The sequence below is a fragment of the Carlito syrichta genome, unplaced genomic scaffold (assembly GCF_000164805.1).
Source record: "Carlito syrichta isolate Samal-C Ts95f unplaced genomic scaffold, Tarsius_syrichta-2.0.1 Scaffold315705, whole genome shotgun sequence".
NCBI classification, from domain to species: domain Eukaryota; kingdom Metazoa; phylum Chordata; class Mammalia; order Primates; family Tarsiidae; genus Carlito; species Carlito syrichta.
Genome location: NW_007259801.1, coordinates 1,247,653 through 1,270,621, shown reverse-complemented (window position 1 = coordinate 1,270,621; position 22,969 = coordinate 1,247,653). Strand labels below are relative to the sequence as shown.

At 49.0% G+C, this 22,969-nt stretch overlaps 1 protein-coding gene across 1 annotated transcript in view; it reads left to right on the top strand.

The window, feature by feature from the left end:
- DENND3 (DENN domain containing 3) overlaps window positions 1–22,969 on the top strand; it is a 79,091-nt gene that overhangs the window by 25,770 nt on the left and 30,352 nt on the right. The window contains exons 6-13 of the mRNA XM_008073163.2: window positions 1,323–1,442; window positions 2,130–2,348; window positions 6,186–6,307; window positions 10,680–10,835; window positions 13,309–13,405; window positions 15,513–15,616; window positions 16,812–17,011; window positions 18,051–18,572. Coding sequence (XP_008071354.1) covers window positions 1,323–1,442; window positions 2,130–2,348; window positions 6,186–6,307; window positions 10,680–10,835; window positions 13,309–13,405; window positions 15,513–15,616; window positions 16,812–17,011; window positions 18,051–18,572 — 1,540 coding nt within the window. The remainder of the gene's footprint in view (window positions 1–1,322; window positions 1,443–2,129; window positions 2,349–6,185; window positions 6,308–10,679; window positions 10,836–13,308; window positions 13,406–15,512; window positions 15,617–16,811; window positions 17,012–18,050; window positions 18,573–22,969) is intronic.

Here is a 22,969-nt window from a genome sequence, read left to right as displayed (position 1 = left end):
GGGCTCAGGCGATCCTTTTGCCTCAGTTTCCCAAGTAGCTGGGACTACAAATGTCCACCACCACACCTGGCTAATTTTCTTATTTTTTGTGTAGAGACTAGGTCTCACTATCTTGCCCAGGCTGGTCTTGAACTCCTGGGCTCAAGCAATTCTCCTCCTTCGGCCTCCCAAAGTGCTGGGATTATAGGCATGAACCACATGCCCCACCCCTTTGACACTTTAATAGGCATTCCGTGAATATAGAATTCAAACTGAAGTCTTATTTCGAAGTAATATCATTTAGGAAAATGTCTCAAAATTTTTAAATTACATGTCTTAGAGGAGCTTTAACTATTAAATTGAAAATACGTAACATAGTAACTAAGAATATAATACCGAAGAATAACTCGAACAGGCTGGGTGTGGTGGCTCACACCTATAATCCCAATACTTTGGGAGGCCAAGCTGGGAGGATCAGTTGAGCCCAGGAGTTTAAGACCAACCTGGGCAACATAGCAAGAACTTGTCTCTACAAAAACTAAAAAAATTAGCCAGGTGTGGTGGCTTGTGCCTGTAGTCCCAGCTTCTAGGGAGACTGAGGCAGAAGGATTATCTGAGCCTAGGAGGTTGAGACTTCAGTGAGCCTTGATTGTGCCACTGCACTGCAACCTCGTTGACAGAGTGAGACTCTGACTCAAAAAAAGAATAACTTCAAGCCTGTAATCCCACCACTTTGGAAGGCCGAGGGGAGGGGATTGCCTGAGCCCATGGGTTCAAGAGCAACTTGGGCTCTATAATAATAATCAAAAATTGTCTACAATAACAGTCAAAAAAATTAGCCAAGCATGGTAGTGCACACCTGTAATTCCAGCTATTTAGAAGGCTGAGCGGAAGGATCCACTGAGCCCAACAGGTCAATGCTGGGATGGCTGTGAACATGTGTGCCACCGCACTCCAGCCTGGGTGATGGAGTGAGACTCCAACTCAAAAAAAAAAAAAAAAAAGGATAATTTGAAAGTGCTTGATTTAGACTTTTTCAAAGTGGAACGAATATCTTGTCTGTATTTTGTCTTTGTCTAGACAGCGAACCGTTTGCTGATTAAGGAATTTTGAGTTACTTAGAAAAAGACATTAGGCATTTAATGTGTGTATGAGCCTTTGTGGGCAGTTCTGTATACTTCCGGACTGGTTTTGTTATTCTGTGAGATATGGTGTGGCAGCATGCGTCTTCACGAATGTTTTCTGACTCTGATGCTCTCTGCGCCGAAGTAGTGAATTTGAGTGCATTTCAGCCTCTGCTGGGAGCCACTCCCTGAGCTAATGATGGAAACTGGCCATTGTAGATATTTAACATGAAACCACTCCAGATTGTGTTTCCTGCGCGAGCAGACCTCGAAAGCCCTGTTCTTGACCTGGACCTGCACCTGCCCCTGCTGTGCTTCCAGCCTGAGAGGGTGCTCCAGGTACGTGTCCCCCAACACCAACTGCGTCTCGTGCTGATGGACTTATTGGGCCCCCAAAATAGTTCCAGAGGTGATTAAGATGCAAGCCTGTTTCACAGTGTACATAGCGTACTGTAACGATGTATCATGTGGTTATGGCCTATAGTTGTGCTCAAAATGTTTGTTTATGTTTATATATTTATTTATTTTTGAGGTGGGGTCTCACTCTGTCACCCAGGTTGCAGTACAGTGGCACAGTCATGGCTCACTGCAGCCTTGACTTCCTGGGCTCAGGCGATCCTCTTGCCTCAGTCTCCCAAGTAGCTGGAACTACAGGTGCATGCCACCATACCTGGCTAATTTTAAAATTTTTTATGGAGACAAGGTCTCGCTATGTTGCCCAGGCAGGTCTCAAATTCCTGGGCTCAAGCAGTCCTCTCACCTCAGCCTCCCAAAGTCCTGGGATTATAGGCGTGAGGTTCTGTGACTGTCCTGTTTACCTTTGCTTAAAGCCAGTGTCACTACAGTGTGTGGTATTTGCAAATTGTACTCTTTGTAGGGTCTCTGATGGCTTTTGTTGGGCAAATGGAGCTGGGAGACCAGGGAAGAGCTGCACTCAGTCAGGCTTTGTTAGTGGCATGTTTCTGAGTTTTCAGTTCGCCATGCTGCACCTGTATGTGTACACTGCCCTGTGGCCTCTCCTTGCAGATCCTGACATGCATCTTGACGGAGCAGCGGCTTGTGTTCTTCTCCGCGGACTGGGCCCTGCTGACGCTGGTCGCCGAGGGCTTCATGGCCTATCTGCACCCCTTGCAGTGGCAGCACCCCTTTGTGCCCATCCTGTCCGACCAGATGCTGGATTTTGTCATGGCTCCCACGTCCTTTCTCATGGGCTGCCACCGTGACCACTTTGAGGAAGTCAGCAAGGTGAGGTCTAGAACACCGGATCTGTGGCATCATGCTCTCCAGAGTCCATGGTGAGGACCTAGTGCTCTGAAGCACAGGAAGAGTACATGCAGTGCAGATATGTCCTGGGCACCGTGCTTGGTGGCAGGTGACTCACTGTGTCATTACTCTGTGGTAAGTCTTCAACCCCTTAGTCTCCTGGCTGTAACAGGGCAATCAGTGTGCCCACCTTATTGTTATAATGAGGATCCAGTGAGGCATTAGCACAGCGCATACAGCCAGTGCTCAATAGGCAGTAGCTGTTACTACTGTTATGCTAATGGGACAAGGCATATGTTTAGCTGGTGAGCCAATGTCATGGCTCATCATAAATATTGTGATGATGCAGCAGACAGACTGGGTTTGGTTTTTAAAAACAGCTTTATTGAGATACAGTTTGCATAACCCCAAGTTTACCTGGTTGCAATGTACAATCTAGTGGATTTTAATATATTTATAGGGTTGTGCAGTCAACCATTCTCCAATTTTAGACATTTTCATCACCCTACAAAGAAGCCCCAGTACCTATTAGCCATCATTCTCCCCATCTCTCCCCTACACCAGCCACACATCTGTGTTCTGTCTCTGTGAATTTGCCAGTTCTGGGCATTTCCCATAAGTGGGATCACTCAATGTGTGGTCACTATATCAGGCTCCTTCCACTTAGCATCATGTTTTTGACCCTTGTCCATGTTGTAGCCTCTATTAGTACTTGATCTATGTGGTCAAATAGATGTCATTGTGTAAATATACCAGATTTTGTCCATCTATGCATCAGTTGATGAGCAGCTGGGCCATTCCTACTTTTTGGCTGTTGTGAATGATGCTACAGGCAACACTTACGTACAAGTTTTTGTGTGGATGTACGTTGTCATCTCTTTGGGGTATATCCCTAGGAGTGGAATTGTTGGGTTACATGGTAGCTCTTTGTTTAACTCTCTGAGGGCCTGCCAGCCTGTTTTCAGAGAGGTGCCTCATTTTGCCTTCCCACCAGCTGTGCATGTGCATTCCAGTTTCTCCTTGTGTCCTCGTCAACACTTATAGTTATCTGTCTTTCTCATCACTGGTCTTCTTGCGGGTGTGGACTGGTATCTGACTGTGGTTCTGACTTGCATTTCTCCAGGGACTAAGGGCACAGAGCATCTTTTGGTGTGCTTATAGGGAGTTCACACAGGGCAGGTTTACATTTAACTTTCCATTTTGAAAATTCCCAAGTGTACACAAAAACAGAGAAGAATACAGTGAGTGCCCTGTGCCCCTCCTGGTCAGCAGTCTGTTGCCAGCCTCCAAGTTGTCTACAGCCCTGTTTTTCCAAGCAACTCCTAGACGCCAGGCATTTCCCCCACAAGCGGTGGTAAGGCAGTTGTCTTGGGCTTGACCAGGTCCCTCATGCAGGAGCCTTTCTGTGTTCTTGCCAACGCCAGTGATTCACCAGGGGAAAAACACACTTTAGAAAAAGGCCATTCAGACCTCCAGGGAAGGACCGGAAAAACGTCAGCCAGTCTGCTCCACAAGTGAGGAAAGAAATAGACCGTGCTCTGAAGTTGAAAGTTGTGCTTCTTTTTATAGACATTAGGGAAAAAAACATCATGTTTCCGGCTCTTTAGAAAGGAAACTTTTTTTTTTTTTTGCCTGTTAACAGTTCCAGTCAACAGTCATGGGGGAACGCTTTTAGTCACTTATCTGTTCTGGAAGATGTCGGGAGCAGCAGCCACTCTTTGGAGTTTGTGTGGATGTTTGGTTTATTATCGTGGCTGGTGGTCGGCTCTGGGAGGAGCTGTCTGTGGTCCCACAGCTGTCAGCCTCCACTACAGACTTGCAAATGTCTGACATTAATGCTTACTAAGGGCAAGCCTGTTTAACTTGCTGGTTTAGTGTTTTGTGTATTTGCCCTGTGAGACTTTGAGGCCAAGAATGTGTTTGCACATATTTCATGTGTCATCTGAAACAGGGATGAAGAGGTGGCCCAGAATGCAAGCTGAGCTGCTGAGCCTTTAGAGAGAGTCAGGCATCATGTTTTGGGAACTTTGGAAGCTCAGAACTCGATGTGCTGCTCATCACTTATATGTTCTGCCACAAAGGAGACGCCACAAGTCACCCATTTGCATATTTCTTTTTTTTTTTTTTTTTTTTTTTTTTAGTTGGAGTCTCACTCTGCACACTCACTGCCACCACAGCCTTGACTTGCTGGGCTCCAGCGATCCTTCTGCCTCGGCTTTCCAAGTAGCTGGAACTACAGACACACACTCCAGCTTATTATTATTATTTTTTATTCATTGTAGAGACCAAGTCTCGCCAAGTTGCCCAGGCTGGTCTCAAACCCACGGGCTCAGGCAATTCAGTCACCTCAGCCTCCCAAAGTACTGGGATTACAGGCTGAGCCATGGAGCCTGGCCTCGTATGCATATTTCAAATATTCCAACTGTGAGTGGTCACTTAGCCCAGGTACCTGGGAGAGATGGAACTGGCTGGGGAGCTGAGCAGACACACCAGACATTGAAGGTGGGTGGGGCACTTACTGGAGTTCTGAAATGTTCCCTTCAGGACTCCATGAAGTGGTACCTGCAGTGTTTGTTCCAGGGTAGGTGAAACCTTGGCAGCGATGGGTATCGGACTCTTGACTCAAAGAGAAAGGCATATGGATAAGCAAAATGTGGTGTATCCAGTTACTGGAATACAGTATCGAGCCTTTTTTTGTGTGTGTCAGAGTCTCATTCTGTCTCCCAGGCAGGAGTGCAGTGGCACGCTCACGACTACCGCAGCTTCGACCTGCTGGACTCAGACGATCCTTCCGCCTCAGCCTTCCAAGTAGCTGGCACATGCCACCATACCCAGCTAACTTTTTGGTTTATTGTGGAAGCGAGGTCTCGCCATTTTGTCCAGGCTGGTCTCGGACCCATGGGCTCATGCAATCCTCTCACCTCCGCTTCCCAAAGTGCTGGGATTATAGGCATGAGCCACCGTGCCCCGCCGGTATTGAATCTTAAGAAAGAAGTGACAGACCAGGCGCGGTGGCTCAAGCCTGTAATCCCAACACTTCGGGAGGCCGAGGTGAGAGAATTGCCTGAGCCCACGGGTTCGAGACCAGCCTGGGCAACTTGGTGAGATCTCGTCTCTACAATAAGTCAAAAAATTAACTGGGGGTGGTAGCGTGCATCTGTAGTCCCAGCTACTTGGAAGGCTGATGCAGAAGGATCGCCTGAACCCAGTGTGTTGATGCTGGAGTAGCTGTGAGCATGCCACTGCACTCCAGCATAGGCGACGGAATGAGACTCCAACTCAAAAAAAAAAGAGAAAGAAGTGACACATACTACAACATGGGTGAACTTTGAGGACGTTATGCTACGTGAAATAACGTAGTCATGGGAGAACAAATACTGTGTGATTCGACTCGTCTGAGGTCCCTAGAAGAGTCAAGTAGAATGGTGGGTGTAGTGGAAGAGAGAATGGGGAGTTTGTGTTTAGTGGGTACAGAGTTTCTATTAGGAAAGATGAGAAGGTTCTGGAATGGATGATAGAGATGGTTGCACAATGTTGTGAAGGCTTAACACTATTGGAACTATACACTTAAAAAAGGTTAAAATGGTAAATTTTATGTTTCTGTTACCACAGGAACTATAAGATAAAGGCTTATTTAATCAAATTTAGCTCACTGACTTCACTCACACTAGATACTAGATTGTAGAGAAAATATAAGGCATATTAAATAGGGTAATGAGACAGTCTTAGTGAATGCAAATGTATTTGTGTGTTTTCACAGAGGTATATGGATTTGAAGATTCTTATGTCCATCTTTACAAACCAGTCCTTGTTTTCTAGGAAGCAGATGGTGTAATTCTGATAGATATCGATCACGGGAGCATTACCTGCTCGAAGTCCTCAGACAATCACGTGGACATTCCTGCCATCCCTTTCTTAGCAGCACAGACATTTATTCAAAGGTAACGGAAACAGCATGTGTTTAGAACATCTTTGTTCAAATTCTGTATCTACCACTCCGAGTAGTGTTACCAATTTTATATTATTATTGCTGTTGTTATTATTATTATTATTATTTTGAGTTGGAGTCTCACTCTGTTGCCCAGGCTAAAGTACAGTGGCATGCTCACAGTCACTGCAGCCTCGATCTGTTGGGCTCAGGCTTTCCTTTCGTCTCAGCCTTCCAAGTAGCTAGAACTACAGGTACATGTCACCATGACTGGCCCATTTTTTTTTTTTTTTTAATCTCTCATGGAGACAAGGTCTCGCCATGTTGCTCAGGTTGATTTCAAACCCCTAGACTCAGGGAATCCTCTTGCCTCCGCCTCCCAAAGTGCTAGGATTACTGGCATGAGCCAGCATGCCCAGCTCCAATTTTATATTTTTGATGTCTATTTTTATAGTGTATTTATAGTTTGGAAATTATTTGTGAGTATTTTAAAATAAAAGTGCTTTGCCTTCCTTCTTTTACAAATTACTTTCATTTTAAAATACAAATAATACTAATCAGAGTATTGCATTTAAATGTTATCAGAGTCAGGAGACAGTCATAGCTCCTGGGAAACCTCCTTGACCTGTGCCCTAGGATCCTGTGCCTGTGATCTTTGAAGTTCCCTTTCCAACCATTTATTTATTCATTCATTCATTTACTTGCTAGCTGTGTACCGAATACCTAACATGCACCTGGAATTGGGCACGATCGAAGTACTAATGACAGGACAGCAATGGCCCCTACCTGGTGACTTGATCAAGCCAGTGGGCTCTTCTGGGGATGACCTGTTATCCCTGAGCAAGAAGCTGTCGTTTCCTTTCCCTCCCCAGCTCTCTGTTAGCACTGTTATGTTTTCATACCCCTTTTATAGCGTCATGTGTTTCCTTTTATCTCTGTCGCTAAACTTCATTGGCCTCGATGGGTGTCAGCCAGTTTTTTCCAAAAAGAGCCAAAAATAAAATATATTACAGGCTCTGGGGGCCCTGAGGTCTCTGTCATGGTGGAGAGGCTTGGTGGGGACTCTAGGTATCCCAAGGGGAGGGTGGAAGGAAGTGTAATTGCTTCTTATGTCGGGATGTGGTGTCGGGCCATCCTGGGTATGACCCAGGCAGCTCCAGACCAGGTTCCTTTGGGTGGCCCTGCAGAGTACTTCTTTTCCCTTCGGAATTTTATAAAAACAACAACAGGAGAAACATCCCTGTGGGTGCCTACCACCGTCAGACTCGAGTGACCCGTGGAAGCCAGGCTGACGGATGCCCGACTTTCAGGAGTTTTTGCGAACAGCCAAACTCTTCTTGTTTCTGGTGAAGCCCAGGAGGCAGTTTGTATGTGGGTCAGTGGTAGCCTTCCTTATCCTCTCCTTCTTTTATCTTTTTCTTGGGCAATCAGATAAGATAGGAGCCGGGACCCAGGGAGGAGGAGGGGAATGAGGTGGTTTCTGACTCGATGGCAGTGATTCCCTTTGCAGTATACATAGGAGTTCTATCTTTAGTTTTTTTTCCATCCATTTTTAAACAGTAGTAAAGACCCCAAAGCCCAGGGTTTGGCAGGAGCACATATAGAATGTTTGTCCTATGTTTGCTGTGATGGTGGAATCCTGAGGGCCCTCTTCCCGCAACCATGGGACTGAGCAAGGTCTGCTGGGAATTCCCCTCCCTTGAACTGAGGAGGCGAAACTTGCATTCCTGACAGTCATCTAAACAAAAGCTGCTTCCGTGACTTTTATTTTATTTTATTTTAAGTTGGACTCTCATTCTGTCACCCAGGCTGGAGTGCAGTGGCATGCTCACGGCCACTACTGCCTTGACCTGCTGGGCTCAGGTGATCCTTCTGCCTCAGCCTTCCAAGTAGGCAGGACTACAGGTTCATGCCACTGGGCCTGGCCAATTTTTCAATTTATTATGTGAATGAGGTCTTGCCAAGTTGCCCAGGCTGGTCTTGAACCCCAGGGCTTAGGCAATCCTCTTGCCTCTGCCTCCAAAAGTGCTGGGATTACAGGTGTGAACCACCACACCAGGCTGTCCTGACTTTATTTATTTATTTATTTATTTATTTTTGAGCCCAGGCTAGAGTGCAGTGGCACGAGCATGGCTCACAGCAACCTCAACCTCCTGTGCTCAGGCGATCCTCCTGTCTCAGCCTTCCAAGTAGCTGGGACTACGGGTGTGTGACCGCCATGCCCAGCTCATATTTTTAAATTTTTAATGTTTTGTGGAGACAAGGTCTCACTATTTGTCGATGTTGGCCTTGAACTCCTAGACTCAAGTGATCCTCCCATCTCAGCCTCCCAAAGTCCTGGGATTATAGGCATGAGCCACCGCACCTGGCCTTCCCTGATGTGAGACCATGCCGTTCTAGAACTAACCGTTGCTAGCGTCCAGTGGCGCTTATCCTGTGTCCACTTTGGCCTGGTGTTCCCTGAAGATGGGATTCTTGCCTGTGTCTGCATGTTACTAGAATTCCAGCTTAGAAGCGCACATTGCGCAGGGCTTGGCTCCCCACCTCGGCAGAGCACCGCCCCTCTACAGCATTCATGTGAGGGGTGAGATGTTGTGAATCCTACAGTCTCGTTCTGGGAGACTTTATTTTAATAACGTGAACTCTCCGTGTGTGGTCGATGTCCCAGTCTGACCCGTGATCCAAGCTGCTGTGGCAGGTCCTCTCATGATATTTCAGAGTGCAAGTGTGCATCGCACGCAAGCGTTGGCTGAGAGGGACAAGGGGCAGCCACCTTCCTCCCTCAGCTTCCCCGAGATGCCCTCGCCCTGCTGTCTTTGTCACTTGGATGGGACATATGCATTTTCTGTGCCCCTTCTGCTGCTGACCAACCCAGCTCGAGGCAGGGACAGGGTCCCCAGCTCCAGGCCATGCTGGCTGAGCCCCTGGGTGAGGGGGAAGGACAGGATTCAGCTGGGAGGGGACAGCCATCTCTCTAGATCTGGTTGTCCCTGCATCTGAAGATCCTGGCTGGCACAAGCTGCTCCTCCCACAGCATCACAGCGCGCATTTTACGTGGGGAGGGTCAGTGAGACTTCTTTCTCCACCATACTCTATGCTCCTCTGGGTGAAAGGCCAGGTTGGTGCCAATAAACAACATGGCAGTTACCGAGACCCCTCCAGGCAGGGGTGTTTGCCTGAAGTCTGATGAGTCAGGGTCGCCTGGGTTGGGATCCCACCTTGCGGCAGCTTCTCAGCACATTTGGGATGAATCTGGAGCCCTGGCCTGCACCGATTGCTGGGACCTAGCCCCGTGCTGGGCCACCCTGGTCTCACAGCTACATCCCCCCTACCGGTGTAGATCATTTGGTGACTGGGTAACACCTCGCTCCCCCCGCCCCCCATCTAGCTGCCTGCCTCTTGCCTTCCACTTCCTGGGTTCCATGTGGTCTCCTGGAGAGCTCTTCCCTACCCTCTTCTGACCATCTTTCCGTTCGAGCCCACCGCTCTCTTTTGCTTCCTGTCTGACCTCTCCCTTCTCTCGTGTTCTGTGGTTTATCTGTTTCCTGCCTCTTCCCACTCGAATGTCAGCGCCATGCAGGCAGGAGCTTGGCCTGTGTCCACCTCCTCCCCAGCACTCAGAACAGTGCCTGGCAGACAGTAGGTGTTCAAGAAATGCTTGTGGAATGGATCAGTTCTGCTTATTTTGCTTATTTCCAGAGTTCCTCTAAAAGTATTTGGAAGGCTGGGCATTGTGTCTCAGAGATAACTGAGTCCCTGAGTGAGGACCTCCAGATGAATAGGTGGCCATCCCCTGGTGGGCCAAGAGTGGTGATGCCCAGGGCATTGGGTATAGGGTACAGAGAGGAATCCGATCCTTCCTGGGCCTCACCTGGAAACCCCTTGGCATTCTGGAGGGAGAGGTGTGATCTGCCAGGCAGTGCACGCAGGATGGTACAATTCAGCTTGGATGGAAATATGCATTGTCCAAATTGAGGCCTTTGTAAGTTTATGTTTGGAGGTAACCTCCTGGGCTCAGACAGTCCTTCTGCCTTAGCCTCCCAGGTAGCCAGGACTACAGGCATGCACCATCACACCCTGCTAATTTTTTAATTTTTGTAGGAAAAAGTCTCTCTTTGTTGCCCAGGCTGGTTCTGAACTCCTGGGCTCAAGCAATCCTCCCATCTCAGCCTCCCAAATTGCTAGGATGACAGTCATGAGCCACCGTGCCTGGCCAAGTAATATATTTTTAACACCACCCCTCAAAGTATTACTGGGTATTTTGGGCACTCTGAGGTGTTCACGTACCTGGCAGCAACAAGCTGTGCTGGCAAGCTGTCTGCTGCTGCTGAGCACCCATCCCCAGTGACGCCCATGCAGAGCCCGCCACCTGTGCTTCCTTCCAGGGTACAGGGCCTCCAGCTGTACCGGGAGCTGCACCTCGCTCACCTCGGCTCCAGCACAGACCTGAATGAGGGCCGAGCCCGCAGACGTGCCTGGCAGCAGAAGCTCAACTGCCAGATCCAACAGATCGCCCTGCAGCTGCTTGTAAGCATCTTCAGGTACGTTAAGGATGTGTCCGGCGTCCGCAAGAAGGTAACTGACCCAGCAAGCCTTCAGCTCTATGCTGGGGGCGCTGCCCCGATGCTCAGGCCATTGGAATATTCTGCTGTGGCAAAAGTGAGGCCAGCCTCTGTCCTGCTGGAGCGTTCTGTACAGTCATGGCAGCCAGTGGGTTGACCCCACCTGTGTGCCTTCTCGCACCCTCTCCTGCTGGTACCTGCCTGTGGGTGGCTGTGTTAGCCGTGGCTCTCCAGGGAGATGCATATCTGACAACAAACCTGCAGGGAGAGTGTGTCCCCCTGGCCTGTGCTGACTGAGGGCACAGGGTCGGTCTAGGGAGGGCCCTGTCCCGAGAGGCCTGCGTCCAAGAGCTGCTGAGGGGGCAGATGGGTCATTTTGAGGTGACTCATAGACTAGATAATGAAGTCACCTAAGGAGAGCCACCAGGACAGATGGAGCACTCGGGATTTGAGAAGGCTTTTTTCCTCCTCATTCCGGTAATGACATCATGCTCTATCTCTTGTGTGCTGTTGCTTCCCTGGCATATGAGCCAGAATGGGCTAAGTAGACTAATAAAGTATATTTTAGTGTGATGTGGCACAGAAATTGAGTTGTATTTCTGTCTTAAATGTGCCGTTATTATAGGCTTAGGTCTATAATCCCAGCACTTTGGGAAGCCAAGGCAGGAGGATTACTTGAGCTCAGGAGTTTGAGACCAGCCTGGGCAACATAGCAAGACCTCTATCTCTACAAAAAAAATACAACAAAATTAACTGAGCATGATAGCGTGTGCCTGTAGTCCTAGCTACTTGGGAGGCTGAGGTAGGAGGATCGTTTGAGCCCAGGAGTTTGAGGCTGCAGTGAGCTGAGGTCACACCATTGCACTTCAGCCTGGGTGACAGCAAGACTGTCGCTTAAAAAAAAAAAAAGGAAAAGAGATAAAGGAACATGTGGCAAATATATGCCTAAAATCATCCTATACCTTTATGAATACATAATTTTGAGTGCAAAAGCTTCTCAGCTTTTCTTTCTTCCAACTGTTTCTTCTCTCTCTCTCTTGCAGTGGTCTTTCTCTCCTTCTTGCTGGTTTCTCCCTGAGTCCAGTAGCAAAGGAAGGTGCCCTGGATGCCGGGTCTCAACTGTCTGGAAGGGCCTTCTGCTTAGGAGGGACTTAGCACAGAGCCTGCTGACTTGATAGTATTCTGTATGACTATTTCAAAACGGAAATTGTAATGGCCTGGTCTTTTATTGTATTTCTTTATTTATTTGCACAAAGCAAATTATTTATTAGGAAAAAGATGGGTTGAGGAATTATAGACAGGTGATGTGATTCCTGCTCTAAGCAGGATAATTTGTGTGGTCCTGAATATGTTGTTTTCCTTCTGTTCTTTGAGGGTGAAATCTTTCATAAACATGGTGTTTATTTATTTGTTTATTTTTTAAAAAGCACACTTTACAACCTCAGTGAGTTGACAGAAAAGAGTAGTCTCAGTCACTCAGGAGGCCAAGGCAGGAGAATCACTTTGGCCCATGAGTTTAAAACCAGCCTGGGCAACATAGTGAGATCCTGACTCTTAAAAAAAGAACAAAAGAGCCAGGCATGGTGGCTCATGCCTGTAATCCCAGCACTTTGGGAGGCGGAGGTGAGAGGATTGCCTGAGCCCAGAGGTTCAAGACCAGCCTGGGCAACTTGGCGAGACCTCGTCTCTACAACAAATCAAAAAGTTAGCCAGGCGTGGTGGCACGCTCCTGTAGTTCCAGCTACTTGGAAGGCTAAGATGAAAGGAAAGCCTGAGCCCAGCAGGTCAAGGCTGCGGTGGCTATGAGCGTGCCATTGCCCTCCAGCCTGGGTGAGAGAGTGAGACTTCGATTCAAAAAAAAAAAGGTAGAAAGTATGACTACAAATGATAACAATTTATTTCCTTCCTCCTTGATAAAATAATTTTTTCCCTCACAATAGAAGGAACACACTTAGCACACTACATGCTGAATATGCCCCGGAAGGTTATGGATTCTATTTGTGGAATGCTACTTTAGGTCTGGGAGATTGTAAGCTAACATCCCCATGATTTATTATATCATGTGAGGAAACAGGGTGCACAGAGGCAAAGTGACTTGTCCGGGAAGGGGGTGGCTTGGCAGGGTGGCACTCTAAATCTGGCTGTCCTTTTGGAGGCACTAGCCTGAACTCAAGTCCCCATATGTGGATAATGATTGGTTTTCATGGCCTACTTTGCATAAGGAAGTAGGGGGCTGGAGGAAAGTGGGAACAGCAAAACGTGTCCTGGAGCCTCCTTCTGGGTGGGGGAAATTTACATCACATGGCGTCATTTTGGGGGTCAGAATAGTCCTTCTGAAGAGCAGGGCTTTTCAGTTTGTATTTCTTGGAACCATTTTTCTACTACTAAAAGCACTCTGTTTTTCACATATCTTAAAATGTTTCAGCCTAAAGACTGTCTTTCTCTTTGATAGGGATGTGAAGAATCACTTAAATTATGAACACAGAGTATTTAATAGTGAAGAATTTCTCAAAACAAGAGCCCCAGGGGACCAGCAATTCTATAAGCAGGTAGGTGGCGTGAGGTCTGGGTGTATCTGTGTGTGTTTGATGTGTTTTACTCTTCTGTATCTAAACAATTTTTCAAAACAAGTTTTCTCAACATCTGTTAATATTTTATGAAGTGTACAAGTATCAGCTTTTTCTTTTCTTTTTTTTTTTTTGAGTTGGAGTCTCACTCAGTTGCCCAGACTGGAGTGCAGTGGCCGCTCCCGGCCACCACAGGCTTGACCTGCTGGGCTCCAGCGATCCTTCCGCCTCAGCCTTCCAAGTAGCTGGAACTACAGGCGCGCGCTACCACGCCTGGCTAATTTTTTTGATTTATTGTACAGATGAGGTCTCTCCAAGTTGCCCAGGTGGGTCTCGAACCCGTGGGCTCAGGCAATTCACTCACCTCGGCCTCCCAAAGCGCGGGCTTATAGGCTGAGCCACCGAGCCCGGCAGTATCAGCTTTTTCAAAAAGTTTATTTTAGTGTGCTTCCTTCTGATCATCTGGTCCTCTCTTACTCTTTAAATTGGCCTTTTAGAGTATAGTTTACTTATAATGCCCATTTTATTTATTTATTTATTTTTTGAGTTGGGGTCTCACTCTGTTGCCCTGGCTGGAGTGCAGCGACACTGCAGCCACGATCTTCTGGACTCAGGCAATCCTTCTGCCCTCGGCCTCCTGTGTAAGCGGGGACTACAGGCACAAGCTACCATGCTCAACTTTTTTTTTTTTTTAAGAGATAAGGTCTGGCTATGTTGCCCAGGCTGGTCTCAAGCTCCTGGACTCAAGTGATCTTTCCTGGGCCTCCCAAAGTGTTGGGATTATAGGTGTGAGTCACCACACCTGGCTAATACCCATTTTGAGTACATGGGGTGCTGAATTTTGACAGCCGTGCCTACCTACAGAACTGCGTTCTGAATCTGGACATGGAAGGTTTCCACTGTCCCAGTCAGTCCCCAGACCCTGGCAGCCTCTGCTCTGCATGTGTCCTATGGATGGCCACTTGTGTCAGAGGCGCACAGCAGTGCTGCCCTGTGGTCTGTGCTCCCAGCCACCTTCCCTCCGTGTCCTGTGGAACCCGGCCTTTTGCTGTGTGTCTCAGCAGTGTGCTCCTTTTTACTGTTGGGAGCGACCCGTTGTTGGGATGCGCACACTTTGTTTTTCTGTCCGTGTGTTCACGAGCATTTGGATTGTTTCTGTTTTTGTCTCTTACCAAAAAAAGTAACATTTGGGGCTTTGTTCTGGCAGGCGACTGAAGTCACTGGCGGATCTTCTTGATCCTTTGGAGCTTGTTTTCATACTTTTGGGGTGGATTGAGAGCAGCCTTTCCCTGGGGATAGTTTATAGCTGAGCCCATCTGCCAAGTGGCACGTGACCCCGGGGCCTCCTGAATGATACGGTAGTCAGTTGGATGCCCCCCTCTGACTGCTGGGAGCATGAGCAGCTCTCCGCCCTTTGTGAGCTTGGAGGATTGTTTTGCTTATAACACGTTGCTTCTTTCTACCCTGGAATCAGTGGGTTGCTTCCCAGCTGTTCTTTGCCTGGTCTGGGGCAGTTTGACCCTGTGTGAGCCCCTGGGTATTCAGCAAAGGCTCAAGGAGACCCCTCTGGAGACTTCAGGAACCCTCTTTCTGCAGAGTTCCCTCCTCTGTGGAACTCTGCCCTGAGACTTCCAGCTGTCTCAACCTCCGTGAGCTCCATCCTGTCCCCTCAACTCTGAAGGTGGGGCAGCCATGAACCTGCCCTGCTGTCCCAGCCTCAGAACCAGTCTTGGGCACCTCTTGTCCAGCATCTGAAAATAGTCCCTTTGTTTCATTATGTGTCCTCGTAGTTTATGTCAGGGGGGTGTCTCAACCTGTGTGCCACTCCTTGGGCACTCTTTGACCTATTAGGAAATACGGTTTTCTTCATGGTGTGGATACGTTGGGCCCAGTGATCCATTATATGCCAGTCATCTCTTCTGGCTGTGTGAATGAGGAGCAGAAAACAACTGAGTTCCTTAATTTAGTATATCTTTGCTGAGCACGAATGGTGGTGCCCAGCCGTGTGCCACAATGCTCAGGAGCTCTGGTAGCGGAGAGGAGAGGACTCTGAGTGCAGCCCGGTGACTTACCCTTCTGTCTCTTCCAGGTGCTGGACACCTACATGTTTCATTCCTTTCTTAAAGCGCGACTCAACAGAAAGATGGATGCCTTTGCTCAGATGGACCTCAACACCCAGTCTGAAGAGGACAGGTGTGTCTCCGTTGTATTTTGGACACACAATCTGTGGGGATCATAGTGCTCAAGTCCCAGGGTCTTATTTCGATGGATAACTGATAAGTTCAATGGGAAAAGACTTAAACTTAGAAATTCATATTAAGTGTGGTGCAAGGCTGGGCACGGTGGCTCACGCTTATAATCCCAGCACTTTGGGGGGCTGAGGTGAGAGGATTGCCTGAGCCCGTGGATTCGAGACCAGCCTGGGCAACTTGGTGAGACCTCATTTCTACAATAAATCAAAAAAATTAGTCGGGTGTGGTGGCATGTGCCTGTAGTTCCGGCTACTTGGAAAGCTGAGGTGGAAGGATAGCCGGAGCCCAGCAGGTTGAGGCTGTGGTGGCTGGGAGCATGCCACTGCCCTCCAGCCTGGGTGGCAGAATGAGACGCCAACTCAAAAAAAAAAAATGTGTTGCATCCACAAGTGGGGGATATGTGGATCTGGGACTCAGGCAGGGGCCCCTTGGAGATAGGCCCCAGGGGACTGGGTGGCCCCAGGACTTCGGAGATGGAGTCAGAAGGTGGCCACTTGCCCTGCAGAGACCACCCACAGACCCGGGTTTGAATCTGGCTCCACCACCCATAACTGTGAGACCTGGTAGAGTTGCTGAGCAGGTGTGGGCTTCTGTTTTCTGTTCAGTAAAACAGACGCAGGACCCAGCGCACAGGGTTGCACGAAGATCAAATGAAATAAAGGAGTGTGCCCCCTTGAGAAAAATTACTAATGAGTTGGGTGGCAGCAATCACACTCTTCTCCATGTGTTCCTATTTCTTGGGGGACCACTGTGAACAAACATGTCTTTCATGCCTTCCCTGTGGTTTGGGCCCCTGGGTCTCTGTTCATGTTCTGTTCTTCCCATCTCCCTTCTCTCTGTCTTCCCCCATTCTCCCCTGTCCTCAAAGCCTGATTCATTTTCTATCTCTTCCCTGATGCTTTTCCTGATAGCAGGTATCCACTGCAGTCAGGGCTGTGGTCTCATCTGAGAGCACAATTGAGGTCACCTGAGACTCCACATGGCGAGATTTGGGCAAGACGTTTTTACCACTGTTTCCACTTGTGTGCAAGAATGTCAGGTCCCGGTTGTTACATGGGGGAAGATGCTTAGTTGAGGCTTTCTCTTCAGTCATTTCTGTGTCTACAAAGTAAAGCCATTGCTCCTTTCCACCCCAGAATCAATGGGATGCTTATAAGTCCAAGAAGACCGACAGTTGAGAAGATAGCCTCCCAGAAGCCTTCCCCTCTGCACGTGGCCCACAGGCGCATGGTGGTCAGCATGCCCAATCTGCAGGACATAGCCACGCCTGAGCTGGCACCCAGGAACTCCTCGCTCCGGCTGATGGACACCACAGGCTGTAAGGGCAGTGGCCCAGGTGAGGATTCTCCTCCCCTCTTGGTGGTGCTATGTCAGTCACTCCACTACCACACTACCTGCCACAGAACGAGACTGCAGCTTGTTTCAGAGGACGGGAACGGGCTTCTTTTTTAGCAGCTCAGTTATTTGAAATAGTTTTATTTTGTAAGCTGTGTTCATTATCGAAAATTATTTCTTTTTTTCTTTTTGAGTTAGGCTCATTGAAGCCTCATATTCCTGGGCTCAAGTGATCCTCCTGTGTCAGCCTCTTGAATAGTTGGGACTACAGGCACACACCACCATACCTGGTTAATTCTTTAATTATTTTTTTTTTGTAGAGACAAGGTCTTACTGTATAGCCTAGGCTGGTCTCGAACTTCTGGGCTCAAGCAGTCTTCCTGCCTCGGCCTCCCAAAGGGCTGGGATTATAGGCGTGAGCCACTGTGCCTAGCTTGTTTTCACTGTTACAGAATGGGATTTATAATGATAACAATAATATCCATCTCCCAGAATGTCTTTAAGGTAAATGAAACAGTGCTTAATCTTGCCTGGAAAGTACATTTTGGCTTATGATTTTGTTTTGTGGTCAGAGTCTCATTCTGTTTCCCTGGCTGAAGTACTGTGGCATGGATCACAGCTTACCGTAGTCCTGACCTCCTGGGCTCAGGCGATCCTTCCACCTCAGTCTCCTTAGTAGCCATGATTACAGACATGCATTATCACACCTGGTTAATTTTCTGATTTTTTTTTTGTAGAGACAAGGTCTTGCTTTCTTGGCTTAATGTTCAAATAAAGCCTCAGTTCCAAATGTTTCAATTTATTATTAATAATTTTAGTAAATAAATTGTTCAGCAAATGCTAGCTATTGCCATGGAAGCACAACGAGGGAGCTGTCATTCCTCCTGGGGGTACATGGAGTTTTCTGGAGGAAGCACACTGGTTCTTTATTTCGCATCCAGGGCTCGGAAACATTGTCCTTGGTGAAGTGATATGACAGGTACACATGTGCATTTTTAAGGCCTGTGCTCATTATCTGCTCTTACCCCTGAACTTTTTAGTTGCGAACATGACCCCTAAATCCACGTATACGTTCAAGATCCCAGAAATCCACTTTCCCCTGGTGAGCCAGTGCGTCCAGGCATACTACGCAGACTTTGTCACCCTGCTCAGCAAGGCCATGAGCTTACTAGCTCCTGAGAACTCTCTGCTCCTGGCCCGGTATTTCTACCTGCGAGGGCTCGTTCATCTGATGCAGGGACAACTACTGAGCGCCCTCTCGGATTTCCAGAATCTGTATAAGACAGACATAGGGATCTTCCCTGCCGACCTGGTGAAGCGGATGGTGGAGTCTATGTCCACCCCCGAGCGGGCACAGGCCGAGCGGATGCCTGAGCTGAAGCGGCTCATCAGCGAGGTCCTAGACAAGCCGCGTGAGGCCCCGAAGACGGACGACCACGTGAAGAACTTTGAGCTGCCCAAGAAGCACATGCCGCTGGACGAGTTCGTGAAGCGGGTACAGGAGTCGGGGGTTGTGAAGGACACCACCATCATCCACCGGCTGTTTGAGGCACTGACCGTAGGTAAGAGGGCAGAGGAGGCCGTCACAGAGTTGAAATACTGCAGGACAGCCCCGGTTGACAGGGGCAGGAGGTGAGGTGCCAGCAGGTGGCACGTGAGGCTGCTGCGACCCCAGGGCTTTTGCTGCCATTCTGGGCTCCAACCTGGGTCGGGAGTGCCCTTGGACAGTGGTCCTCTGCCACCATCTTACACATGCCTGCGGGCTGGGTTCCAGGCCATGCTCTTTGCAGGATGTAGGCGTGTTTGATGAGAGAATGGAACCATTGACTCAGCTGAAATGATTCACACACGCACAAAAGCACAGCTGCAACATGACAAATTCCCAAATTTACTGCAGTGGTCTTGGGTTTTTATTTATTTATTTATTTGTTTGTTAATTAATTTGTTTATATTTTTTTGAGTCAGGGTGTCACTCTGTTGCCTGGGCTGGAGCACATTGGCATGATCACGGTTCACTGCAGCCTCGACTCCCTGGGCTCAGGCGATCCTTCTGCCCCAGCCTCCTGAGTAGGTGGGATCATAGGTGTGCACCACCACACCTGGCCAATTGTTTAATTTTTTGTAGAGATTAAGTCTCACAACGCTGCCCATGCTGGTCTTAAATTCCTGACCTCAAGCAATCCGCCTGCCTTGGCTTCCCAAAGTGCTGGGATTACAGGCGTGAGCTGCTGTACCTGGTCAGGTCTTGCATTTCAGATCCAGTGGGAGCTCCCTATACTTGCTCCTCCTGTCCCTCTTCAAAAGGATTCACTATCCCAGATGGGAGCTTTGTTTTCTGAGCATGTTTTTATGCATTTAATGCAAATGGATGCACCTAAATACAGTGTGCAATTTGTGCGTTTAAACTTACCATAAGGCTGGGTGCGGTGACTCACGCCTATAATCTCAGCACTTTGGGAGGCCGAGGTGAGAGGATTGCCTGAGCCCATGGGTTCGAGACCAGCCCGGGCAACTTGGCGAGACCTCATCTCTACAATAAATAAAAAAATTAGTCGGGCGTGGTGGTGCGCACCTGTAGTTCCAGCTACTTGGAAGGCTGAGGTGGAAGGATTGCTGGAGCCCAGCAGGTCTAGGCTGCAGTAGCCGTGAGCGTGCCACTGCACTCTAGCCTGAGCGATAGAGTGAGACTGACTCAAAAAAATAATAAATAAACTCGCCACAGGATGTGTCCCCCCACATGTCTCAGCTTGCACATCGCACATCCTGGCTTCTTCAACCTCACACTTTCAGAATTTACCTGGTTAGCTACATGTCCATCTGGTTTAGCTACCTCGGCTACTGGTAGTGCTGCATTTGGAGCCCATTGTGCTGATCCTTCTTACTATGAGGTGGCATGTGGTGGTTTTACTTTTCAGACACTGACACCTTAAGTGTCCCTGTGCCTATCTCCCTGAGTACATGTAGGCTGGTTCTTCTCGGGTCTGTACCCAAGACCTGGTTTGGAGTATAAGTACTGACACTCAGGCTCCATGGGCCTCACTGCTCCCCGGGCGCCACCGCCCCTAGGAGATCCCCGTCTCCTGCTCCCAGGCCACACGGTCTCTCAGTCTGTGTCTCCTGCCTTTGAGGAGTGTGAAATGACATTGCTCTGTTTTTCTAGTCGAACACCTGCTCACACGCTGGAGGGCTGTTCTGGTTTCTTTTCTGTGAGCTGTTTTTTCACAGTCTTTGCCCATTTACTTGTTTAATTAAAAAATTTTTTTGAGTCAGAGTCTTGCTCTATCGCCCAGGCTGGAGTACAGTGGCATGTTCATGGCTCACGGCAGCCTTGGGCTCCTGGGCTCAGGCGATCCTCCTACCTCAGCTTCCCAAGTAGCTGGGACTACAGATGTGTGCCATCACACCTGGCTGATTTTTTGGTGTGGCAGATACCTCATCCTTGTCACAAAGCAACTGGCTGAAGAATGTGGGTTTTGTTCGTTTCTTGCCTGTGGCCTTGGAGGGACAGATGTGGACATGCATGTGTGCTTGTGTGTGTAATATCCCTCTCACACAAGGCTGTCACTGTGTGCTCATTGGTCCCAGTTAGTGAGTCTGATTGGGGACGCTTTGTCGGTCAGATACTCAGCGGGCAGTTCACGTGCTGTCCTATGGGAATACTGAGAGGAAACACAACCGTGCCCCAAGCAGGACATGTCTCCATTGAGTGCCGATTGGGTGATCAGCACTGCCCAGGAGGGGTGGCCATTCTTACGTGGCAAGGATCCAGAGCGTGCGTGGCACCTCCTTGGTGTCACCTTGGACCAGTTCCTTCTGTCCTCTCCTCTGCTGCCCAGCATGGCCTGTTTTCTCACGGTTGGTGGCCCCAGCACTGGTGTTCCCCATGTAGGAAGAAGAGGATCTGTCCCTCTTTTAAAGGACCCCCCCACATCTCCCATCCTCAGTGACTTGTGCTCCCCTCTCATTGGGCAGAATCATGTCACATGGCTGCCCAGCTGCAAGGAAGCCCCGGAAGGCAGTTTTACAGCTGGGCACATGGGCCCTTTCCAGCAGTCCCAGAGAGAGCGGATAGGGGGTGGGGCCGGTGTAGGGGATGGCATTCAGCAGACCTGGCCATTGATGACAACACCATCAGTGGCTCTGCTGTAACTTTGACTTTGTTTACATTGCCAATTAGGTCAGGAAATGGTCTTGAATCTGAGCTGCAGGAACCTGAGATCACTTGTGTAAAGCAGCCCCAAATATGTGTTTTGGCCAAATGGCCTTGTGTTTAAAAAAAAAAATTACTTTGGCCAAAGCTGAATGTCAACATCTTAGAATGAATTTACATGATATAAGAATGAATCTGAAATTTCATTCAAAAAATTATCATTGCAGTGTCACCATTCTTCATTCTAATGGTCAAAAGTGTCAAGTCTGCGATTAGTAATGTAGGACCAATACATCCCACACGGCCCGTGAGGTGGCTGTCCGGAGGGACACTCCTGTGTGTGTGCTGTCTTCGGCGTGGCTGTGGCTGGCTCCGATAGTGACACCGCCAGCTACTGAGATGACTAGGGGTGGTTGTCTTAGAGGAGAATGGGAGAGAGGCCAATAGCCGGTGTTTGTGTGGAATTGGAGACAAATGCGGAATAGACATTCTGTCTGTGTGGGCGAATGCATCAACTACATGCATGATGGATACTGTAGACTGCAGGGGCCCATGGGCGTGCGTGTGTCCATGAGTGTGCATGGCAGGGGCAGGGAGTATGCACAGTGTGAGTGTGTCCACCGGCTGTGGGTGTGAATCCCAGCAGCTGTAGGTGTGCGGTGTGGGTGTGCACAGCAGTGGGTATGTAGAGTGATGGGTTTGCACAGCATTGGGTGTATACAGCAGCTGTGGGTATGCACAGCGGTGGGTATGCACAGTGGTGGGTGTGTACAGTGATGGATGTACACAGTGGTGGGCATGCATAGTGGTGGGTGTGCATAGCGGTGGGTGTACATAGCGATGGGTTTGCATAGTGGTGGGTGTGCACAGTGGTAGATGTGTACAGGGGTGGGCATGTACAGCGGTGGGTGTATACAGTGGTGGGTGTGTACAGGGGTGGGTGTGCACAGCGGTGGGTGTATACAGTGGTGGGTGTGTACAGGGGTGGGCGTGCACAGCAGTGGGTGTATACAGCGGTTCGTGTGTACAGCCTTGGGCATGCACAGTGGGCCTAGGGCAAGCACTGCCCCATCCTGTAGCCTTGGTGGTGTGAGGTTTCCAGACGGTCAGGAGCACTGGCAGGGAGTTGCTTTGTTGCTCCCTGCCTGACGGGGCATCCTTGGTCTTGCTGCTTCTCCCTCCGCTGCAGATTTCTGGAGTCCTGAATCCTCATCTCCTAGCACCCAAGGCCCCCTCACACCCAAGGCCAGTGCTGGTGTCTGACTGGGAAGCTGTCCAGGTCTGGTGACACACACTTTGCTCTGCATACCCCAGCAACTCTGCTGTGGGCCAGGTAGCTGCTTTGTCCTGAGTGACACAAGGGACAGGACACTTGTCCCTGCTCCTCATCAGATCTGAGTCCACTTCCACTAAGTAATGGCTTTGCTGTCTGCTTTCATGTCCCCCCTCTTGTTTTCCTGTTTCTTGGGCTTTTCCTTCCTGGCTACTTGACCTAAAGATCATCTTATATGACGCTAATCACCACAGCAAGTGCTTCTGACTTAAACCCCATCACTCAGGGCCCTCGGGAAGTGGAAACTGGTCTCTGCCCCAGCAGCTATGTGGAACAATGTTTCTCAAATGGAAGAGGGACTCTAGCAAGCAGTTTTATGTGTGGATGACTCCACTGTCAGCATAGGGGGCTGTGGAGACCCGGCCCACCGGGCCCCACCCGTGGTGTTGCAGGAGCCTCGCTCTTGTCTTTCTTGGCAACTTTTTTTTTTTTTTGAGTTGGAGTCTCACTCTGTCGCCTAGACTGGAGTGCAGTGG